Genomic DNA, 22,866 nt, shown 5'->3' with positions numbered 1-22,866 from the left:
TCACACAGTCTAAAATGTCATCAATGTGCTGCAATGAATAGGCATCTTTTTTCTGGCCTTTTTCAGTCATTGGTAATCAAAGCAGAAAGTGCTGTGTGCCAACCTTCTTCACGTGTACCACAGGAAAGGACCATAGGCTCTCTGAAAGTTCAATGGTGTTATCTTGCAGCATCTTCTCCACTATCTCCCGAATTATCCATTGTTCAGCTGGTGACACTTAGTATGAGAATTGGCTAATTGGTGGATGATCCCCAGTGTTGACAAAGTATTATACCATGGACCCCTTAGTTTGTGTTTACTTCACCCTGGATTCAAAAAGATCCTAAAACTGCCACAGAATGGCTATCACTCACCAATGCTGTTCTTTGGTCTGGCTAGATCCTATTTACAGTTCAATAGTGGTTCCTCTACTGCGTTGTCTGTAGTGGTAGTGGAGCATGACTCTTCACCAGTGCCACTAATCTATTCTTCATCAGTGACACTACACTACCCTTCCTGAACTGGGCAGCTGTCTGTACATACAGAACTTTAGGGGTGAGTTGTGGATGTTTTGAAAGTTAGTGATTCAAAATTGTACTTGACCACTTACAATATTTATAATTGTCACTGTCGTGTATATTTATTTTCTGAGTCTGACAATTTTTTTTGTAATGAACAAAAGCTTAAAAGTTTAACTGAGCATTTCAACTACTTCTTGTCTCATTGATGATGGTGGGATAAGAGTCTAGAGCAGTCTTTGTTATTTGTGTTTGTTTGAATAGCTTCACCAGTCTGGAGCTCTGATCTGACACATTCTATGACTGCTTGTGATGCCTGCAAAAAGTCACATCTAAGAACAACATTATGATTACATTATGTCTGATAAGATATTCTTGTAGTACATGTTTCTGTCAGCTGGATGTATTTCTCATTTGTGACTTTCAGTACAATCACTTTGATATTATGTAACACAGTCTTCATTAACTGATGATGATAAACATTCGTCATTATGGAAAAGGAAGCACCTGAGTCATTAGTGCCTGCACAGGTTGGCATTTGATCATCATGTCAGTGATTTCCTGATGTCTCTGTGACTGTCATGCATGGAGTATTTGCATCTGTTGTGGTCTCACCTCCATAGATGATCATCTTGCTTAGTCCTTCTGAAGTCAGTGGCTAGGTGAGTGGCTGGTACCTCTATCCGACAATGAGAAATGGATACAGCATATTGGAGAGTCCTCTTGTCCAGAGTATGGTGATGGCATTTGTCCCACAGGTCAACTATAACCATCTGCAGTTGCCTGGCATGAACAGAACTATTGTGGCATAGCAGTCGTTGAAAATTTGACTTCTTTCTCTGCTCTAGTGTACAACATGTCTAGAGTGTCCATAGTGGGAACACACTAGCAAGCTGTCCTCTTTCCTCCAAATGGCTGTTCTTCTACATGAAAGTCAGTTTTAACCACATTGGTTGGGTACTGGGTTGTTGTCTGATCACCATACCCTGGACAAGATCGCTCTCCAATGTGCTGTATCCATTCCTCATTGTTGGATAGAGGTACCAGCCACTCACCTAGTCACTGACTGAGTTGGTAAAGTCCATTCTTCCTGATGCGTTTGACTCATGGCAGAGACTGGAATTTATACCAGCTTCTTTCTCAATTGTTCTTGAACCATTGCTGAGGTATGCCATCAAAGTGAAAGTAGACATTTGCCATACACATCATGCCATCCCACTTTTTGCACTTGGCAACTCAGTTGAATCACTTCAGCTATTTCCTCAAGCCCTGGCCAGCATCTCCAGAGAACGCTGATGGATTTCTGCTGTGCAGCTGACTCACTGCTGGCTTCGAATCCACTGGTCTCCTGAATATACGGACCATGGGAATGATGTAAGCTGGTACTCCAGTTCCTGTTCATGTAGGTGATGGTTTTTATGTTGCCTGATTGGAGTAACAGTGATGTGAGTAACAGTGATGTAGATGTTTTAAAGTACCTGGCACCTCTACTAAACAATGACACTTTGTAACCACACTCAAGTCCAAATCCAAAGTATGACTCCTAGCACTAAAAGCAGGTTTATTACAAACACCAATGTAGAGCCAGAACAGAACAGAACTCCTGCAGGGAGAGTTCAGCTATCCACACAAAGATCAAATATTCAGAATACCAGTGTTTATACAAACATTAAATATGCCAGAATATACAAACACAAGATATTTCCAGAACATTCCAGAAATGATAAATCCTAAATAACTAATAATCATTGGTCCTTAAGTTTGAGCTGGCAACCCACAGCACGGCAAAGCCACAATGCATGCACCACGGCTCGTGGCAATATTACAGATGGGAACTGAATTGGAAGCCTGCAAGATCATTGCCAAAACAGCAATGTATTTATATTCAGCAAGAAAAATTGCCTTATAAAGTCATCCATTAATTTATATAAACTTCCATATTTTTTTGTAAAATTGGAAATCATTTTACTTTCTGTAGATGTAGATTTGTGGGCATGGTTGTTAACAAACGGGGCACCACAAATAGATGTCATTCCCAAATATCTTAAGACAAAGCATGTCTCCTGCTGGTTGCAAATATTAAGCAGTACTAAAACCCCCTGAGAATCTTTTTTATGTTAGTAATAAATACAATATGTGCTCATACATTTAATACAAATACAAACCTAAATTTGCAAGCTACATTTGTCTATCAAACACAGCTTAGATTACTTTTAGGCTAGATTTCCTTCACTTCTTTCTTCCCCTCCCTCAAAAAGTACCTATTTTTATGGTGTTTCACTATATTTTCAGTTTCCTTTGTTTTCCTTCAATTGGCTATTTTTCATCTCTCTTTAAAATTTATTTCCGCTTTGAACTCATCAACTCATTTTTCTTCTTGATCCTTTACAGTCCCCTACCTTGTTGCCTAAACAAAAATGCCTTGTTCTCATTCTGTCAAGCACAGCATGACTTTCCTGGATTTTAAAATACTGCCAACTATTTTCACATCATACCAAAGTAGCTTTTTATATTGCAGGAAAATGTACAACAGAAAAAGACAGTAATACAAATTTTTATGATTTCACAAAGTCAGAAAACTAGCTGAGTTACCCACACAGGTAAATTATGTGGAAGACTACTGTGTATACCTATGTACTGCACAAATTGAGGAGCAGTGTCAGTACAAAACTCCTATTATATGCATATTTGACTTTCTTCTACACCCACCTGAATTATAAACTACTACTACGGAATAATTTTGTAGGTTCAAAATTAGTGTTTAATATGTGAAAGAAAGCATCAAATTGTTTGCAGAACCTGGCATACTTGAATCACATAAACCTTGTTTCAGACAACATACTATAATGACAGTAAAAAGAAAACTATGTATAACCTAAGGAGATCAGCCATGACAATAACTCACGAAGTGGACATACAATTAAAAAACTTTATGCTAGGCTGGCAAAAACACATAACAGCAACAAATATCTTGGTCTTGTCTACTTCAAAGAATTACTTGTAAAAGCCTACATAGTAATAGAAAATTTAAAACTGTCATTGTAAAACAGATGAAAAGTAGAGGATTTTACTTGGCTCTAGAGTTCCAGGAGTGTGTGAAAAATGACCTATATTTCTTATAGGAATGAACTAAAAAAGAAAAGGAAAAACCGGACTGTATTACATAACCATAAGTCATCCTGTATATCTGTTTTATTCCTGTCTTGTACTACCTGTCGTTTACCTAGCTGGCTAGAGTGGCTGGAGATAACAGTCATGTGTGTATGAGGTGTACCTCCTTGTGTGTGGGTGTTGCCCTTTCTTTTCTAAAGACGGCTTTGGTCGAAAGCTTGGTTTGTAACAGCCTTTCCACTGTTCCTGCCTGCAGCTCAACATGTCGTCTTTACAGTGAGTGGTAATCTGTCCTTTTCACAATTGTTGATATTCCAACCTGGACTTTCCATTATTTATTGTTATAATCATTTACCTAATTATACAGTGTATTTATATTTTTTATTAGTTTCTTGAACTTATTAACATTTACCTAATTATTTACTAAAGCATTTGTGTTTGTAAGTTATTTTATTACTGCTCTCATTCTGCCTCTGCCCAACTCCTCAATTCCTGTAATTTTTCAGACACAATTGACTGCACTTTCTGTTTCTCCTTCCCACATTTAATCTCTCCATTTGCTAATTATACACTAACTTTCATTTCAATAGACTAATAGTCACTCTACTCAATTACCCTGTCATCTCTTCAGTTGAGAAATAATCAACTAATTTATTTGGTATGTACCACCAATCTCCCATGATATATTACTAAAAAAATTACATAATTAAAATTATGTCTATCCTATTTCAACTTTTTCATTACCGGTCAATTTGTAACTAAAATGGAGGAGCTTTTCTTATCTTATTTTAATTTTGTTTGATATTTAACTTACATTCTTTATTCTCTGTCCATAAGATGTGTAGCAGTCAGGCTGAGGTGGAAGTGATGACACCAACAGAATGACTACCAAAAGGTGTGCAAGCACCAAGAAGATTCTCTCCCAAAGCATTTTATATCTGCTTTCATTTCTTCATTCTGGTGTCTTGCTGAAATATAGTAGTGTCCTGAAAAGAATTGAAAATGGTTAACACAATCAAGAGTGACACAGGAAGGTAACAATGGGAAAAAAAAGAAATTTAGTAAATGTTCTAATGTTACTGGTCACTTATAATGAAAACTGTGAATAAAACTGAAAAGAAATAAAATTATCTTTGACTTTGCAAGTTAGTATCAAGTAGATACCAATAGGAATACACTGAAGAATCAAAGAAACTGGTACACCTGCCTACTATTGTGTAGGACCCCTGCGAGCACGCAGAAGTGCCACAATGTCATATGGCATGGACTCGACTAATGTCTGAAGTAGTGCTGGAGGGAACTGACACCATGAATCCTACAGGACTGTCATACATCTGTAAGAGTATAAACAGCACGTTGCAAGGCATCCCAGATATGCTCAATAATGTCCATGTTTGGGAAGTTTGGTGGCCAGCAGAAGTGTTGCACTTCTGCCATGTTGAACGATTCTCTTCAGTCGTCGTTGGTCCTGTTTTCGCAGGATCTTTTTCCGACCATAGCGATGTCAGAGATTTGATGTTTTACCGGATTCCTCATATTCAAGGTACACTCGTGAAATGGTCGTACGGGAAAATCCCCACTTCATCGCTACCTTGGAGATGCTGTGTCACATTACCTGTGCGACTATAATATCACGTTCAAACTCACTTAAATTTTGATAACTTGTCATTGTAGCAGCAGTAACCGATCTAACAACTGCACCAGACACTTGTCTTATAGAGGCACTGCCGACAATAGTGTTGTATTCTGTCTGTTTACATATCTCTGTATTTGAAGACGCATGCCTATACCAGTTTCTCTGGCGCTTCAGTGTATATGAAGCAGGTATTACGCTACTTCTTCAGCTGTCTTAGTTTCCAAAGGCCGTAGGTTGACAACCTCCATTAAAAGATCTTGATACACCATTATGAATTTATATTCGCCATTCCTGTGTGACAGCAATTCTATCACAGCCTCTTCACATCCTCAGTTCGTTTCCGAACTCACGCCGACAAACAACAACGTTCCGGAGTATAACAAATGAACACCATGTGACCTCAGTAGTGGTAACATAATGTCGCCCCTCTGTCACCATCAGCTTCTCGTTTCGACCTCCACCAAAGCATATCTGTATCTGTTGGAATACACCTGTCTGTATGCATAAGAATATATCCAAATATTATGCCTTTCACCAATGTATTTGATATATGTTTACGTTCAACAAATAAAGTTGGCATTCTACAACCTGGTAATATATTTATCTTATTCATCTATAGTACTGTAAATAGCATAAATAAATATGCTCATGTTTTAAGCAGTTAATAAATGTTAAACTGTGTGTGCTACATGCTCAACCCACATACACACCACTTTAATGTTTAAGCTTTTTGAATATGCTAGTCTGCTCATTCCCTCCCATCATTGGTCGCAGTGGTAAGTTGGCAGCTTCAACAGCTAAAAGTAGATCAGACTTTCCCAATGTGTGTGTCACTACATTTTAATGGGCGACATAGTCCCACATATATCCTTGTAATACAACATATTTTATTTTTTAACATGAGCTGCAATAATTTATTATACAGTCTGAGATAGTCTGTTCAAGTCAGCAATCACATCAGGGAGCCCCTGACAGCTCTGCTTCCTAGCAGTTCAAGTGATGGTAAAAGCACTTAACCGTAGTTACTATTCGCACCTAGTGGAAATGAGATTAAGAACCTCCTGGTCACTAGGTCAGCTTCAGGCTATACTCGGCTGAGGCAGGTGTGCACTTTTCAGGCTTGCAACAATGTGCTAGCCTGCAGCAACTAATGTGAGTGAAAATTGTGGTTCTTTTCAGTATTTAGAAGAACATGTCGTACAGCATAGTCGATAAGGTAGGTACGTAAGTTCCGAGTTCAGGCCTGACCGACCGCCGTGTCATCCTCTGCCAATGCTGTCATTGGAGGGCCATGTGGTCAGCACACCATTCTCACAGTCGTTGCCGGGTTTCCTTTCCTTGGAACCATTACTAATCGGTCTAGTAGCTGCCGCCAGCTTGTCTCCATCCCACATTACAGGTATTAAGGAGATGTTCCCCTGGAAGACGACGGATTTGCGCCCTCTCATCGGTATGATGATGAAGGTATCACGATTCGTCACAATTCTGCCACTACTTCAACGTCCAATGCCAATGGTCATGTGCCCATGTCAGTCATAGCTGCCAATGTCATGGTGTTAATGTTGGCACATGCATGGGTGGTTGGCTGCATAGGCCCACCATTAGGAGCGTTCAGTGCACTGAGTGTTCAGACACTCTTGCAATCCGCCCAGCATTAAAGGCTGATGTTAGTTGTGCCACTCATCTGACCAGGTCACGGTTTTCCAGTCGGCTATGGTTCAACCGATATGGCGAAGAGCACAGGAGAGGCGTTGTAGGCGATATCGCGCTTTTAGCAAAGCACTCGCGTCGGTCGTCTGCTGCCATAGCCCATTAACTCCAAACATCCCGCATTGATTTCTGCGATTATTCCATGCGGCGTTGCTTCTCTGTTAGCAGTGACAACTACGCAAATGCTGCTGCTCTCGATCGTTAAGAGAAGGCCGTCGCCCACCTCGTTCTCTATACTGAGATGTGGTATTCTCAGCACGCTCTTGACACTGCGGATCTTGCAATATTGAATTCCCTAACGATTCCTGAACTGGAACGTCCCATGCATCTAGCTCTCACTACCATCCAGGGTTCAAAGTCTCTAAATTCCCTTCGTGCGGCAGTAATGACGTCAGAAATGTTTTCACGTGAATTACCCGAATACAAATGACAGCTCCCCCAATGCACTGCCCTATTATACGTTGTGTAGGCGATACTACGGCCATTTGTATACGTGCATATCGCTATCCCATGACTTTCATTACCTCAGTGTATGCAGAACCTAAGCCGTTGAAATTTATTTGGATATTAGTCTTCTAAAGTAGATGTGTCTCTTCGTAATCTTCCTGTTAATGTAAAGTGTATCTGATGCGGAAATCCTTATCCAGCCCACCAGCATCGAGAAGAGTGGTGATAAGCACTGGAAAACTACAATGACGGTGACATCTGAACCTTCTCGGAACGCGCTGGGGTCGAATCGAAACAGTGCTCGTCTCCACGATATAACAGTCACACAACACGTTACTGCTCTCAACGGCTCAATAATTTCCTTATTTGGAAGATATACAAAGCGAGGAATAACACTGTACTATTCACTTGGCTAACAGGTCATTTTCCTTGCTACGTGAAAAAAACTAAACAGATATTGTGACAGGTACTTTTAGTGTTTTGACTTGTAATTATTATGTTAGTCTGATAAAGGTTCAAAAATATACCTTCAATTACTGGAATAAAATTTTATTAGACTTTACCTTCTCATATTTTATGGATGTAAATTAACAGATAAAAATTATGGGTATGCACTGCTGAACAGTGACCTCGCATTTCCTCTGTGCTACAAGACTTGTGCGACCGTAAACTTAAAAAATCTTCAAACGGAAAACATCACTATAGTTGCCGAGTCATCGCATAATACGGTGTAATGGAGTGTGGTTATATTTCTATACTAATGAACTGTTGATTCTATAGTCACTCAAAATAATTAAACAAAATACACTGGTAAGCCAGAATATTATGACTACCTAACTAATAGGCGGAATGTTCACCTTTGGCGCGGATAGCGCCGACACATCTTTGGATGGAAGCAATGAGGCCTTGGTAGGCCGCTGGAGGAAGTTGGCACCACATCTGCACACACAAGTCACCAAATTCCCGTAAATTCCGGAGAGCGGGGCAATGAGCTCTGCGTCACGTTTAATCACATCCCAGATGTGTTTGACCTGGTTCAGATCTGGCGAGTTGGGGGGGCTGGGGCAGCTAGACAAGCTCAAGTATTGTGGCATGAGTGGGACAGTGCACAAATGGTTTAATTTGTACCTAACTGGAAGAGTGCAGAAAGTTGAAATAAGCAGTTCTCATAATATGCAAAGATCAGCACATTCCTCAAACTGGGGAACTATCAAGAATGGGGTTCCACAAGGGTCGGTCTTGGGTCCTTTGTTGTTCTTAATATATATTAATGACTTGCCATTCTATATTCATGAAGAGGCAAAGTTAGTTCTCTTTGCTGATGATACAAGTATAGTAATCACACCTGACAAACAAGAATTAACTGATGAAATTGTCAATAATGTCTTTCAGAAAATAACTAAGTGGTTCCTTGTAAACAGACTCTCACTGAATTTTGATAAGACACAGCACATACAGTTCTGTACAGTAAATGGTATGATGCCATTAATAAATATAGACCTTAATCAGAAGCTTATAGCTAAGGTAGAATATTCAAAATTTTTAGGTGTTTCCATTGATGAGAGATTAAATTGGAAGAAACACATTGATGATCTGCTGAAAATGTTTGAGTTCAGCTACTTATGCAATAAGGGTCATTGCAAATTTTGGTGATAAACATCTTAGTAAATTAGCTTACTACGCCTATTTTCACTCACTGCTTGCATATGGCATCATATTTTGGGGCAATTCATCACTGAGGAATAAAGTATTTATTGCACAAAAGCGTGTAATCAGAATAATAGCTGGAGTCCACTCAAGATCATCCTGCAGACATTTATTTAAGGATCTAGGGATATTCACAGTAGCGTCTCAGTATATATACTCTCTTATGAAATTTGTTATTAACAACCAAACCCAACTCAAAAGTAATAGCAGTGTGCATAACTACAATACTAGGAGAAAGGATGATCTTCACTATTCAAGATTAAATCTAACTTTGGCACAGAAAGGGGTGAATTATACTGCCACTAAAGTCTTTGGTCACTTACCAAATAGTATCAAAAGTCTGACAGATAACCAACAATTATTTAAGAAGAAATTAAAAGAATTTCTGAATGACAACTCCTTCTACTCCATAGAGGAATTTTTAGATATAAATTAAGAAAAAAAAATTATAAAAAAAAACAAAAAAATAAAAAAGTTGGTATATTAACTTAATTATGTTGTTAAATTAACTTAATTATGTCAGGTATTGGAAAATTTGACTCGTTCCACATCATTACGAAATATCGTATTCATGATCCATGGAACTAGTATTAATCTAATCTAATCTACTGTGTTCCTCAAACCACTCCAACACACTTCTAGCCTTGTGACATGGTTTATCACCTTGTTGGAAAACGCCACTGCCGTCAGGAAACATGATCTTCATGAAGGGGCGTATGTGGTCTGCAACCAGTGTACGATACACCTCGGCCATCGTGGTGCCTCGCATGAGCTCTACTGGGCCAATGATTCCACACGTGAATATTCCCCAGAGCATAAAGGAGCCGTCGCCAGCTTGTCTCTGTCCTGCAGTACAGCTATCATGGAGATGTTCCTCTGGAAGATGACTGATTCGTGCCCTCCCACTGGTAGGATGAAGAAAGTATCACGATTCATCACACTATGTAACATTCTGCCACTGCGCCAGTGTCCAGTGCTGATGGTCACGTGCTCATTTCAGTCGTAGTTGCCGATGTCGTGGTGTTAACATTGGTACATACATGCTGTGGAGGCCCATCATTAGGCGTGTTCAGTGCACTATGTGTTCAGACACGCTTGCACTCTGCCCAGCATTAAAGTGAGATGTTAGTTCCGCCACGGTTCACTGCCTGTCCTGTTTTACCAGTCTGGCCAACCTATGACGTCCGACATCTGGAGTGAGTGGTGGCCACCTCACGACGTCTGGGCACGGTTTCACCTCGGTTTCGCCACATGTTGAAGACACTCACCACAGCACTCCTCAAGCGCCTGACAAGTCACACAGTTTCCAAAATGCTCATGGCGAGCCCCCGGGCCATCACAATCCGCCCTAGGTCAAACTCAGATTGATCGTGCGCCTTCTCCATTCTACTCACGGACAGCACCGGTCGTGACTAGCAGCCATTCCTCACCAGGTGACGCTGCTATCACCTGGATGGGCTTACATCGATAGTAGGTTTGTGGTCATAATGTTCTGGCTGATCAGTGTATCTTTCTTCATTTAAAAATAAAAGTGTTCAAAGAAAATTATTTTTGTTCCTGAAGTTTAGTTACTTGCTAGTGCTGAAAACAGGGGCACGGAGGGGCATATCGTCTCAGAAAGGTTGGAAACCACTAGTGTATGAAGTGAGCATAACATATTGCTCATGTTGCTGATATTAAACCGGACTTGTCAAGTAACATAAGTGTAACGTTTTTTATTTCCCTGTTTTTAGACATTAATTTACTAGTAACATCTGTGGTGGACAATTGTTGTTGTTATGGGTGTAAATCAAAACATCTGGAAGGAGGAACAGTTAATTTCCATAGGTAAGTACCAGAAAGTGACCTGGAATGACAAAAATCCTGTTCTGTGCATTTGAGTGCCCACTCCATAGATCTTCCTATTCCATGAATAAATCGGAATATTCAGTTGGACGAGGCCAGTTCAGCGAATATTGTAAATTATTGCAGGTTCAGTATACAACTCCCTCGACCATTCAGAAGCTCATCTCCCATCTTCGCTCGACATACGCACCTTAAGTGTTCAGAAATGTAACACTGTGCACTTCACAAAATGCAAACATATAGGTGCCTATGACTACAATACGAGTCACAACTGGAATTGACTCATACAGTTACCTGGGTTTAATTATGTGTGGAGATACGAAATGGAATGATCACACAGCCCCATTCGTTGGTGAAGGACGTGGTAGCCTTCGATTCTATTTATTTTATTTTTTATTTTGATCCAACATCAACTGATTACAAAAAAAGTTTTTTTTTTGTTCCAGTATTCTGACAGTCTTCACTGACAATACACTGATTAAATGCAGTTAACCCAAAAATGAAATGCTCGCCATCCCAGAAAATTGCTCAAGTTCATGCAGACACGCACATTGATCATATAAAAAGAACAGCACGAATCATGACAGTTTGTTTCACCACAGGCGATAATCACGGAAATGCTGAGAAAACTGAACTGTACGACGCTTGCACATGGATGCTAATCATCCTGCAAAAGCCTACATAGAAAGTTTCAAGGATCAGTATTGAGGATATTTAGTAATATATAGGAGGTGGGCCAAAATATGGAAACACAAAAAACACAACACATTGCTATGCATAATATGGCATACGAATACTGTTGGGATTTAAAACAGCTTCCAGTCATCTCAAAATGGTTCAAATGGCTCTGACCACTATGGGACTTAACATCTGTGGTCATCAGTCCCCTAGAACTTAGAACGAATTAAACCTAACTAACCTAAGGACATCACACACATCCATGCCCGAGGCAGGATTCGAACCTGCGACCGTAGCAGTCCCGCGGTTCCGGACTGAGCGCCTAGAACCGCTAGACCACCGTGGCCGGCCCCAGTCATCTCAGAATGGATGAATATAGGCCCTGTAAGGTTTTCATGGATTATTACACCATTCTTCGTGTAAAACAATGACAAACTCTCATAACAATGATGGAGGTGGATAGTGGTCAGGTACCCTTCTCTCCAAAGTAGGGCAGAAAGGCTCAATAATCTTGAGATCTGGTGATTGTGGTGATCAGGGAAGACACAACGATTCATCCACATGGTCACGAAATCCGCCTTGGGTTGTGCACACTGTGTGAACAGGGACGCTGCCCTCTTGGAACACAGCATTACCACTGGGGAGCAAACGTTATACACACAACAAAAAAAGTTTTGCCTCACCTCGGTTCCGAGAGTTCCGGAACCTGTACAGAAAACGGAAATACAGATCAACATAAACATCATTTTCCCCCTTTTTAGTGCTTATGAAAACCACACATTGCATATTGTACCACCATACAGTGAGACATTCAGAGGTGGTGGTCCAGATTACTGAACACACCAGTACCTCTAATACACAATAGCACATCCTCTTGCATTGACGCATGCCTGTATTCATCGTGGCATGCTATCCACAAGTTCATCAAGGCACTGTTGGTCCAGATTGTCCCACTCCTCAACGGTGATTCGGCATAGATCCCTCAGAGTGATTGCTGGGTCATGTCGTCCATAAACAGTCCTTTTCAATCTACCCCAGGCATGTTCGATAGGGTTCATGTCTGAAGAACATGCTGGCCACTCTAGTCGAGCGATGTCGTTATCCTGAAGAAAGTCATTCACAAGATGTGCACGATGTGGGGGCGAATTTTCATGCCTCGCCAATATGTTGCCAATATGGTTGCACTATAGGTGGAGGATCGCATTCACATATCATAAAGCTGTTACGGCACCTTCCATGACCCCCAGCGGCATACGTCGGCCCCACATAATGGCACCCCAAACAGCAAGGAACAAGGAACCTCCCCACCTTGCTGCACTCGCTGGACAGTGTGTCTAAGGCGTTCAGCCTCAGTGGGTTGCTTACAAACACGTCTCCAACAATTGTCTGACTGAAGGCGTATGTGACACTCATCAGTGAAGAGAACGTGATGCCAGTCCTGAGCGTCCATTCGGCATGTTGTTGGACCCATCTGTACTGCACTGCATAGTGTCGTGGTTGCAAAGATGGACCTCGCCTTGGATGTCGGGAGTGAAGCTGCACATCATGCAGCCTATTGTGCACAGTTTGAGTCGTAACACGACGTCCTGTGGACGATGTCCTGTGGCTGCACGGAAAGCATTATTCAACATGGTGGCGTTGCTGTCACACTTCCTCCGAGCCATAATCCGTAGGTAATGATCATCCACTGCAGTAGCTGCACTTGGGCGGCCTGAGCGAGTCATGTCATCGACAGTTCCCGTGTCTCTGCTTCTGCTCCATGTCCGAACAACATCGCTTTGGTTCACTCCGAGACGCCTGGACACTTCCCTTGTTGAGAGCCCTTCCTGGCACAAAGTAACAATGTGGACGCAATCGAACCGCAGTATTGACTGTCTAGGCATGGTTGAACTACAGGCAACATGAGCTGTGTACCTCCTTCCTGGTGGAATGACTGGACTGATCGGCTGTCGGACCGCCTCAGTCTAATAGGCGCTGCTCATCCATGGTTGTTTACATCTTTGGGCAGGTTTAGTGACGTCTCTGAACAGTCAATGGAACTATGTCTGTGACACAATATCCACAGTCAACGTCTGTCTTCAAGAGTTCTGGGAACTTTTTTTGATGTAGGTATTATGGGATAGTCTTGATCAGCCAAAATGGTCACATAATCCTTGACAGTGATGTGACCTTGCAAAGTAACCATGGGGCCCATAGAGTACCATGGTATGGCTGCCCAAATCGTCACATATGAGTCAGAGGTATGGACGTTGACAGAACACGATAAAAATGCACTAAGAACCATTGAGCGGAAAATACTACGCAAAATCTATGGGCCAATAAGGAAGGAAGAAGGCTGGAAAATACGCTACAATGCCGAATTACAAGAGTTAATACAAGGCAGGGGCATAGTAAAATATGTGAAATCGCAGCGAATACGATGGCTAGGGCACTTGGAGAGAACGGCAGAGGATAGAATTCCAAGGAAAATTATGAAAGGTGTGGTCCATTCAGCTAGGCGAAAAGGGAGACCTAGAAGAGGATGGATCGACGAGGTAATAATGGATATTACCAGTATGGGAGTCCGGGGGTGGAAAAGAGCAGCAAATAACCGAGAAGTGTAGAGGAAGATTGTTGAAGAAACCAAGGCTCACTAAGGGCTGTAGCGCTACTGAAGAAAATATCATCGCCGATTCCCCGCCATATTTCACTGTCTGAACTTAAACTCGCCCAGAAGCTGAAAACATCAGGCCCAGTACCGTTTTTCCATTGTTCCACAGTACCACGTTTTCATGTTGCGGGCATCTGCATCTCGGGTGAGCAGCTCGCCCTCCAATTCCCCGCTTACGGAGCTGCCTTCGTGTTGTTTTGGTAGTGACAGGGTCCGCGAGTGCGACATTTAGTTCTGCAGTGACTTTTGCACCATTCGTCCTCTTATTTTTCGTCAGAATCCTCTCCAATGACCGTGTCCGTCACCATCACCCAACACACGCTTTCGAACGCCTTGTGACTTAGTGGATGATGTTCTTCTGCTTTCCCTGCACGCGGTATAAATCTTCGATCCGGTGCCTCTTGAAAAACGAAAAACTTCAGCTACCTCGGTTACAGGAGTATCCACCACACGACGACAAACCATTTGCCCCCGTTCGAATGCACTGAGTTTCTACATAATGCACTCACAGTTACGCAGAACACTGCTCTGACAATGATTGACACTTTGAACATTTCTTTTCTTTTTTTTTTTTTTGTCATCAGTGTTCTGACTGCTGTGATGCGGCCCGCCACGAATTCCTCTTCTCTGTCAAACTCTTCACCTCAGAGTAGCACTTGCAACCTACGTCCTCAATTATACGCTGTATGTGTTCCAAGCTCTGTCTTTCTCTACAGTTTTTACCCTATACAGCTCTCTCTAGTACCGTGGAAGTTATTCCCTCATGTCTTAATAGATGTCCTATTATCCTGTCCCTTCTCCTTATCAGTATTTTCCACACATTCCTTTCCTCTCCGATTCTGCGGAGAACCTCCTCATTCCTTACCTTATCAGGATTCGTCTGTAGCACCACATCTCAAATGCTTCGATTCTGTTCATTTCCGGTTTTCCCACAGCCCATGTTTCACTACCGTTCAATGCTGTACTCCAGACGTACATTCTCAGAAATTTCTTCCTCAAATTGCGGCCTATGTTTGATACTAGTAGACTTCACCTGGCCAGGAATACCCTTTTTGCCATTTCTAGTCTCCTTTTTATATCCTCCTTGCTCCGTCCGTCACTGGTTACCGTAGCTTACTGCCAAGGTAGCAGAATTCCGTAACTTCATCTACTTCGTGACCACCTTTCTCACTCTTCTCATTTCTGCTACTTCTCATTACTTTCGTCTTTCTTCGATTTACTCTCAATCCATACACTGTGCCCAATTAGACTGCTCATTCCGTTCAGCAGATCATGTAATTGTCCTTCACTTGCATTCAGGATACCAATGTCATCAGCGAATCGTATCATTGATATCCTTTCACCTTGAATTTTAATTCCACTACTGAACCTTTCTTTTATTTCCCTCATTCCTTCTTCGATGTACGAATTGAAGAGTAACGACGAAAGACTACATCCCTGTCTTAAATCCTTTTTAATCCAAGCGCTTCGTTCTTGGTCGTCCACTCTTATTATTCCCTCTTGCCTCTTGTACATATTGTATACTACACGTCTCTCCCTATAGCTTAGCACTATTTTTCTCAGCATTTCGAACATCTTGCACCACTTTACATTGTCGAACGCTTTTTCCATGCCCAAAAATCCTATGAACATGTCTTGCTTCCATTATCAACCACAATGTCAGAACTGCCTCTCTTGTAGATTTACCTTTTCTAAAGCCAAACTGATCATCATCTAGCACATCCTCAATTTTCTTTTCCATTCTTCTGTATATTATTCTTGTCAGCAACTTTGATGCATAAACTGTTAAATTGATTGTGCGATAATTCTCGCACTTGTCAGCTCTTGCAGTCTTCGGAATTGTGTGGATGATTTTTTCCAGAAGTCAGATGGTATGTCGCCAGATTTATACATTCTACATACCAAAGTGCATAGTCGTTTTGTTGCCACTTCCCCCAATGATTTTAGGAAAAAAAAAATGGAAACTGAGCGTATGGCATCGTTGGCCGGGAGGCCCCTATTTTTTTATTTTGTTTTTATTTTATTTTTCCACCTTTTTTTTCTCGATGTTGCTTAACTTCGGTGATCGGACGAGAACCGATGTATTTTTTTTTTTTTATCTCCAACCTAGCCGGGAATCAAACCCGGGCCCACTTGCATGGGAGGCGAACACGTTACCACCCAGCTAAGCAGGTGGACAATGATTTTAGAAATTCTGATGGAATGTTACGTATCACTTCTGCCTTCCTCCATCTCTCTTAAATTCTGATTCCCTATATCTTCTAAAGCGATTCCTGTTTCTTCTTCTAACAAATCTTCCCCCTCATAGAGGCTTTCAATGTATTCTTTCCACCTATCTGCTCTCTCATCTGCATTTAACAGTAAAACTTCCGTTGCACTCTTAATGTTACCATCCCTGGTTTTAATCTCACCGAAGGTTGTTTTGTCTTTCCTGTATGTTGAGCCTGTCCTTCCGACAATCATTTCTTTTTCGATTTCTTCACATTTTTCATACAGCCATTTAGTCTTCGCTTCCCTGCACTTCCTATTTATTTCATTTCTCAGCGACTTGTATTTCTGTATTCCTGAGTTTTCCCGGAACCATTTTTGTACTTCCTCCTTTCATCGACCAGCTGAAGTATTTCTCCTGTTACCCACTTTGAACGTAGTGAGGCCATGTCACAGGTGCCGTTCGTGTTCAAGTACAACAGTGCCACCAGCAGGCTTGGCTAGCCCTGCATTTCTCGCGGAGCTCTCATATTTTTGTCCAAATCTTGTACCATAGCCTCCCATGGGTTCCCTAGTGACAACGCAGGCAAGGTTACATTAGTTAATGCGTGCGCAGGGATATTTAATCACCTGTTCTTCCCACGCTTCTTACGCGATTGTAATGGGAAGGAACTCAAGTGAGAAGTGCGTGTACAATGTATTTTAATGTGATTTGCCTGTTATAGGAGTAAATGTAGAAATCCCTGCAACATTATGCACTGAGGCCTATTTCAATCGTAGTTACGAAGTTGGCATGCACTGCCGAACATATTTTGCAATAGACGACGAATACGCGCATGGATAATGCAATTTATGAATGGGAGGGATAAAACTAAGCACACTAAATGCCATGCTGATAAATCGTTAAGCTTCATTATAAAATGATTAGGACATACCTATGGAAATGGGCGCCCACCCCTTAGAGTGTAGGGGATCCAGGACTCAGACCACAGGCACATATCCACCACAAATTTGTGTGTCTGTCGTGCTAAGGGTTAGGTGACAGGTGGATTAAGTCCATGTCTTACGCGCTATGTGTAGCAGTAATTACGTCATTTTTCTTGCCATTTGTAGGTGAAATCAATCAATGACCTCAGCAGCTGAAGAACCTACTGTATTTGCACTGCAAATTACAATTAGCATAAGTTCTTAGGAATTCCGAATACTAAAGCAATTGTTGTCGTTTTCACATCCTCTTAGATATATAATATTGTGCCCTGCCCGTGACGTAATAACATACTATTATCTTTTTATATCGGAATATTAAGTTTTGAAGATATAATTTAACCACTGAGTCAATGAACTGCGCTGAAGTCAGCGAATATGTACGCCCAGAATAATGAGAGCGGCGAATCATTATCATCTGTATTTTGTTCTATATAAGAATGCGCGGTCCTCTTTTCTCTCTCTTCTTTAATCGCGCGTCTCTCCGACAGCATCTTACGCTAACAGACTCCTATTTTCTTCCATTTTTTCGAATGAACTAACTTTGTATTCCTGCTGGGAATTTATTTAATCATTCTATGATTATCGCCATTTGCGAGTACTAATATGATCTTATTATGAATGCTTTATTCTTTCGCTCCTGAGTTGACTAAGATTATTGTAATTCCCAAGTATTTCGCCGAAATACGGCACAATTCTTTATGTTCAAAACTGTGAGAATTATTCACAAAATGTTAGATTTCTGTACAAATTATTTACTTTGTTAAATAATAATTGGTTAATTTAACATTTCTGCTTTCATCTCGTAACAGCAGTCCCAAATTTCCAATTTATAACTGTTATAGAAATTTCTTTACTACATTTTTTTCTTACGGTGATAGCGCGATACTCACGAGATTAAATCAAATTATTCTGAATTTCTCGCAAGGCGAGAGGACAGTTAGAAATTTCCCTGGGATTACAAAAAACAAAAATTAACCGTTTCTCAGCACGCTGCTTGCCTACTGATCTCCATTTCAAGCAAAAAAGGTAAAAAGAGTAAAATAAATTAAGAAGTGACGTGATAATATTGTGCGTTCAATCGTATTGTGTGCATTTTCTGATAAAATTATTTTTTATTATACAGTCAAAAAAAGTGGCGTATGTGTGAAATATCAAATTCATTTACTATTAATTAAGGATAAGAAGTGATACCTCTAATTATTCCACGGACCAATAGTTGTGTGTGAATATTTAAGTATTAAAGGTATCTAGTCTCATGCATATATAAATAATAGTGGAACAGAAAATTTAATTGGGATACGTTCAGTTTGAAGAAAGTTTGCTTAACAGTCATTAAATTACTGAACTATTGCCAATATATGAACATACTATAAGCTTAGGTTACATCCATCGTAATTTATGCCAGCCGAAGCATAAATTTCCACAATTCGATAATAATATCATCCATATTTATAAAATATACCATAGTCAAAGAGATTTAGTAGTGTTAGTAAGACTGTGTTTGTAGTTTTTTTCTGTATAAGACGGGGTATCCAAAAAAAGGAATTATTTTTTAAAAGCTATATACTTTCAAATTGTTTACAAAACAACCTTATCCCCTTTAAAATACTCTCCATTATAGCTAATATATTTGCCCTACTGGTGCTTCCACTGTTCGAAACAATTTTTTATAGTCATCTTTAGAAATGGCTGACAGCTCCTGCCTCGTTTTTTTCTCGACTCCTTCAATGTTGTCAAATAGGTGTCCTTACAAGCCTCTTTTCTTGCATGGAAATAAGAAAAAGGCACACGGAGCCAGTTCGGGCGAGTAAAGTGCGTGGGGCATGCCATTTTAGTCACAAACTAACAGAGATGGCTGTATGTGCAGGTGTGTTGTCGTGGTGGAAGAACCAGTCTCCTGTCTGCCACAAATCGGGTATTTTTTGACGAACACTGTTGCACAGTGTTCTTAAAATTTCAAAATAAAAGGTTTGATTGACGGTCTGACCTGGGGGAACAAACTCTGAATGAACTATGACCTGTCATCAAAAAAGCAAATCAGCTTTGTTTTGATGTTTGATTTGACAACTTTTTTTTTTTTTTTTTTTTTTTTTTTTTTGGGGGGGGGGGACGGAGTGACAATGGCGTCTTCCATTGGCCTGACTGTTGGTTTGTTTCTGGGTCGTAACTAAAGCTTCGTGACTCATCACCAGTAATGACCTCTGGATCAGTTTCAAGCTTTTGTTTCAGAGTAAGACACTTTTCAACTCGACGTCCCTTTTGACTGTCATTCAGTACCTGAGGAGCATACTCCACAGTAGCCCTTTTCAGTCCCAAATCTTCCGTTAAAATTCGCTGAACCGAGCTCCAAGGTAACCCACTAATCTGTGACGGTTGATCAATTGTCTGTCAAACGGTCTGTGAGCACAAGCTCTCGAATTTTTTAAATATTTTCGTCAATTCGGCTAGTTGATGGACATCCAGAACAGGGTTTGTCATCAATCGATATGTTGCCATTTTTATATCGAGCAAACAACTCGTAAACTTGAGTTTTTCTCACAGCGTCATCTTGGTAGGCTGTTTTCAACGTTAAAACAGTTTCAGCAGCATTTTTACCGAGTAGGAAACAAAATTTCACAGCTGTACGCTGTTCATTTAATCTTGTCATCATAAGAAACGAAACAAGAACAAACCAGCGCTAGCAGAAACAATCACTGCAGATAACCAGTAACAGGCCATGTCGACAACATAGGTGGCAATGAACTGGGAATGACTTGCGCTATACACACCTAGCGGCAGAAATCCTTACTACACAAGTTCGGTCCACGGCAATGTTATTCCGTTTTTTTTTTTCCTTCTTTTTTTTGGGATACTCCCTCATATTCTTGTTTTAAGCGGCAGAATTACCTTTTCTTAATGATTTATCGCTTCGTTTTGTAACGCTGTACATAGCGCGATGCGGGAGCACTACCCAATCATAACTGAAATACCTCCTGTTTTGCTGTCCCTGTTAAGATACACATTTTAACTGAATACCGCGAGACACTGATTTAGAGCAGCTCGATCGAGCAAGTTCACAAAATTCGACAAAGAAACTGCAACGTAAAACAAACCGATGTTTTCCGTTGACAGTGGGCGTCGCATGACACACATGATGAGTAGTATTTGTTTGGGTTAACGCCATCCACACACTGTAAAAACGACGTTCGAAATATTACCCAAAACACCAGAGAAAATTTTCCTGACGACTATTACCAGAAACATCCGTTATTGTGTACATAAAAAAAAGTGTCACGTGTTCCTACAGGAGGCAGTCAAAACTAGAAGATAAGTTCCTATAATAATTTTATGTCCGGAAACCAAAACCTATTGAGATACTTGGTGAAACTTCCCGGCAGATTAAAACTGTATGCCGGACCGAGACTCGAACTCGGGACCTTTACCATTCGCGAAGCAAGTGGTCTACCAACTTTCTTTTTTTCTTCTTTTTTTTCATTTTGTTCGTTATTGATAGTTGTGTATGGTCGTTGCGGGCGTCGCAAGACATCCTGTTCAAGTTCGGTGGTTGATCCTTCGACTCAGTTTTTTATTACAGAGGCCAACCGGCTCTCTGACCGAACACGCTGAGCTACCGTGCCGGCTATCCAACTGAGCTACCCGAGCACGGCACGCCCCGTGCTCACAGCTTTACTTCTGCCTGTACCTCGTCTCCTACCTCCGTCTCGGTCCGGCACACACTTTTAATCTGCCACGAAGTCTCATATCAGCGCCCACTCCGCTGTAGAGTGAAAATTTCATTCTAGAGATACTTGGTGATTGTAGTACTCGGTGGTGTAGGCCGTCTTATTGTTGCAGTTCACTGCTCACGGCTGAATGGTTATAATTTGCTCGACACTGATGGTGGTGTTGGCAGCAGTCGTAGCAATGCGGCGATATGGTACATTAGTCAGTTGAGGCTATGTTGCCCACGTACTACGTTAACGAAACAAAATCAGCGATTCCGTGCAGTGTGGTCAATCTGCACTGGAAACAGTGCAATGGAGGCCTACTATCCCAACAGGGACACGGTAGACGTGGTATTCTGTTGTGGGCTGGTGTTGGCAGTAATCTCCAGGCCCTTGAATTGTGTGCTGAACGGCATCCACAACGCGCCATTCCATTTGCAAGAACGCTCAGCAGGCTATTCCAGCGACTTGCAGACTCTGGATCATTCCTACAAGGACCACGGTACGCCCTGCACAGTTCGCGGGCCAGAGGTGGAGGAGCAGATATTGTGAATTGCAGAAGATAATTCTGAAGCTAGTGCGCGAAGAATTGGAGCTGCTGTAGGTAACAACCGTACTCTAGTACGGCCAGTTGTATACCAGCAGTTGCTTTATCCTTACTACATACAATGCGTGCAAGCTTTTCTGCCAGGCGACCACAATGTCGGATTATAGTTCCGCCAATGGCTTCCACAACGGATTTCTGATCTAATACCTGTTGAGATATGGGCCACTGAAGATACAATTTTCATGGACTGTGCGGTGGTTCCAGCGGAGGTTCGAGTCCTCCCTCGGGCATGGGTGTATGTGTTTGTCCTTAGGATAGTTTAGGTTAAGTAGTGTGTAAGCTTAAGGACTGATGACCTTAGCAGTTAAGTCCCATAAGATTACACACACATTTGACCATTTTTTTGATACAATTTTCTGGAACACTGTACTAGAAAACAGCGACACTGAAGAGCCAAAGAAACTGGTATATGCATATTCAAATACAGAGATATCTAAATAGGCAGAATACGGCGCTGCGGTCGGAAACACCTATATAAGACAACAAGTGTCTGGTGTAGTTGTTAGATCGGTTACTGTTGCTACAATAGCAGGTTATCAAGATTTAAGTGAGTTTGAACGTGGTGCTATACTCGCCACACGAGCGATGGGGCACAGCATCTCCGAGGTAGCGATGAAGTGGGGATTTTCCCGCACGACCATTTCACGAGTGTACTGGGACTATCAGGAATCCGGTAAAACATCAAATCTCCGACATCGCTGCGGCCGGAAGAAGATCCTGCAGGAACGGGTCCAACGACCACTGAAGAGAATCGTTCAACGTGACGGAAGTGCAACCCTTCCGCAAATTCCTGCAGATTTCAACGCTGGGCTATCAACAAATGTCATTGTGAGAACCATTCAACGAAACATCTTCGATATGGGCTTTCCGAGCCGAAGGCTCACACATGTAGCCTGATGACTGCACGACACAAAGCTTTACGCCTCGCCTGGCCCGTCAACACTGACATTGGACTGTTGATGACTGGAAATATGTTGCCTGGTCGGGCGAGTCTTTTTTCAAATGGTATCTCAGCAAAGAAGGGAAAGCAGAAAGGTGGAAGGGGTATATAGAGGGACTATATAAGGGCGATGTACTTG

At 41.4% G+C, this 22,866-nt stretch overlaps 1 protein-coding gene across 3 annotated transcripts in view; it reads right to left on the bottom strand.

Moving 5' to 3' along the window:
* The window catches only part of LOC126195353 (uncharacterized), a 161,266-nt gene that overhangs the window by 121,211 nt on the left and 17,189 nt on the right, over positions 1 to 22,866 (bottom strand). For all 3 annotated transcript variants that reach the window (XM_049933932.1, XM_049933930.1, XM_049933931.1), the window contains exon 2: positions 4,423 to 4,594. In XM_049933932.1, the coding sequence (XP_049789889.1) occupies positions 4,423 to 4,539 (117 nt within the window). In that variant the 5' untranslated portion in view covers positions 4,540 to 4,594. The remainder of the gene's footprint in view (positions 1 to 4,422; positions 4,595 to 22,866) is intronic.

This window comes from Schistocerca nitens, chromosome 7 (assembly GCF_023898315.1).
Source record: "Schistocerca nitens isolate TAMUIC-IGC-003100 chromosome 7, iqSchNite1.1, whole genome shotgun sequence".
Taxonomy (NCBI): Eukaryota; Metazoa; Arthropoda; class Insecta; order Orthoptera; family Acrididae; genus Schistocerca; species Schistocerca nitens.
The sequence above is the reverse complement of the archived record's forward strand: the minus strand, read 5'-3'. Positions and strand labels throughout refer to the sequence as shown.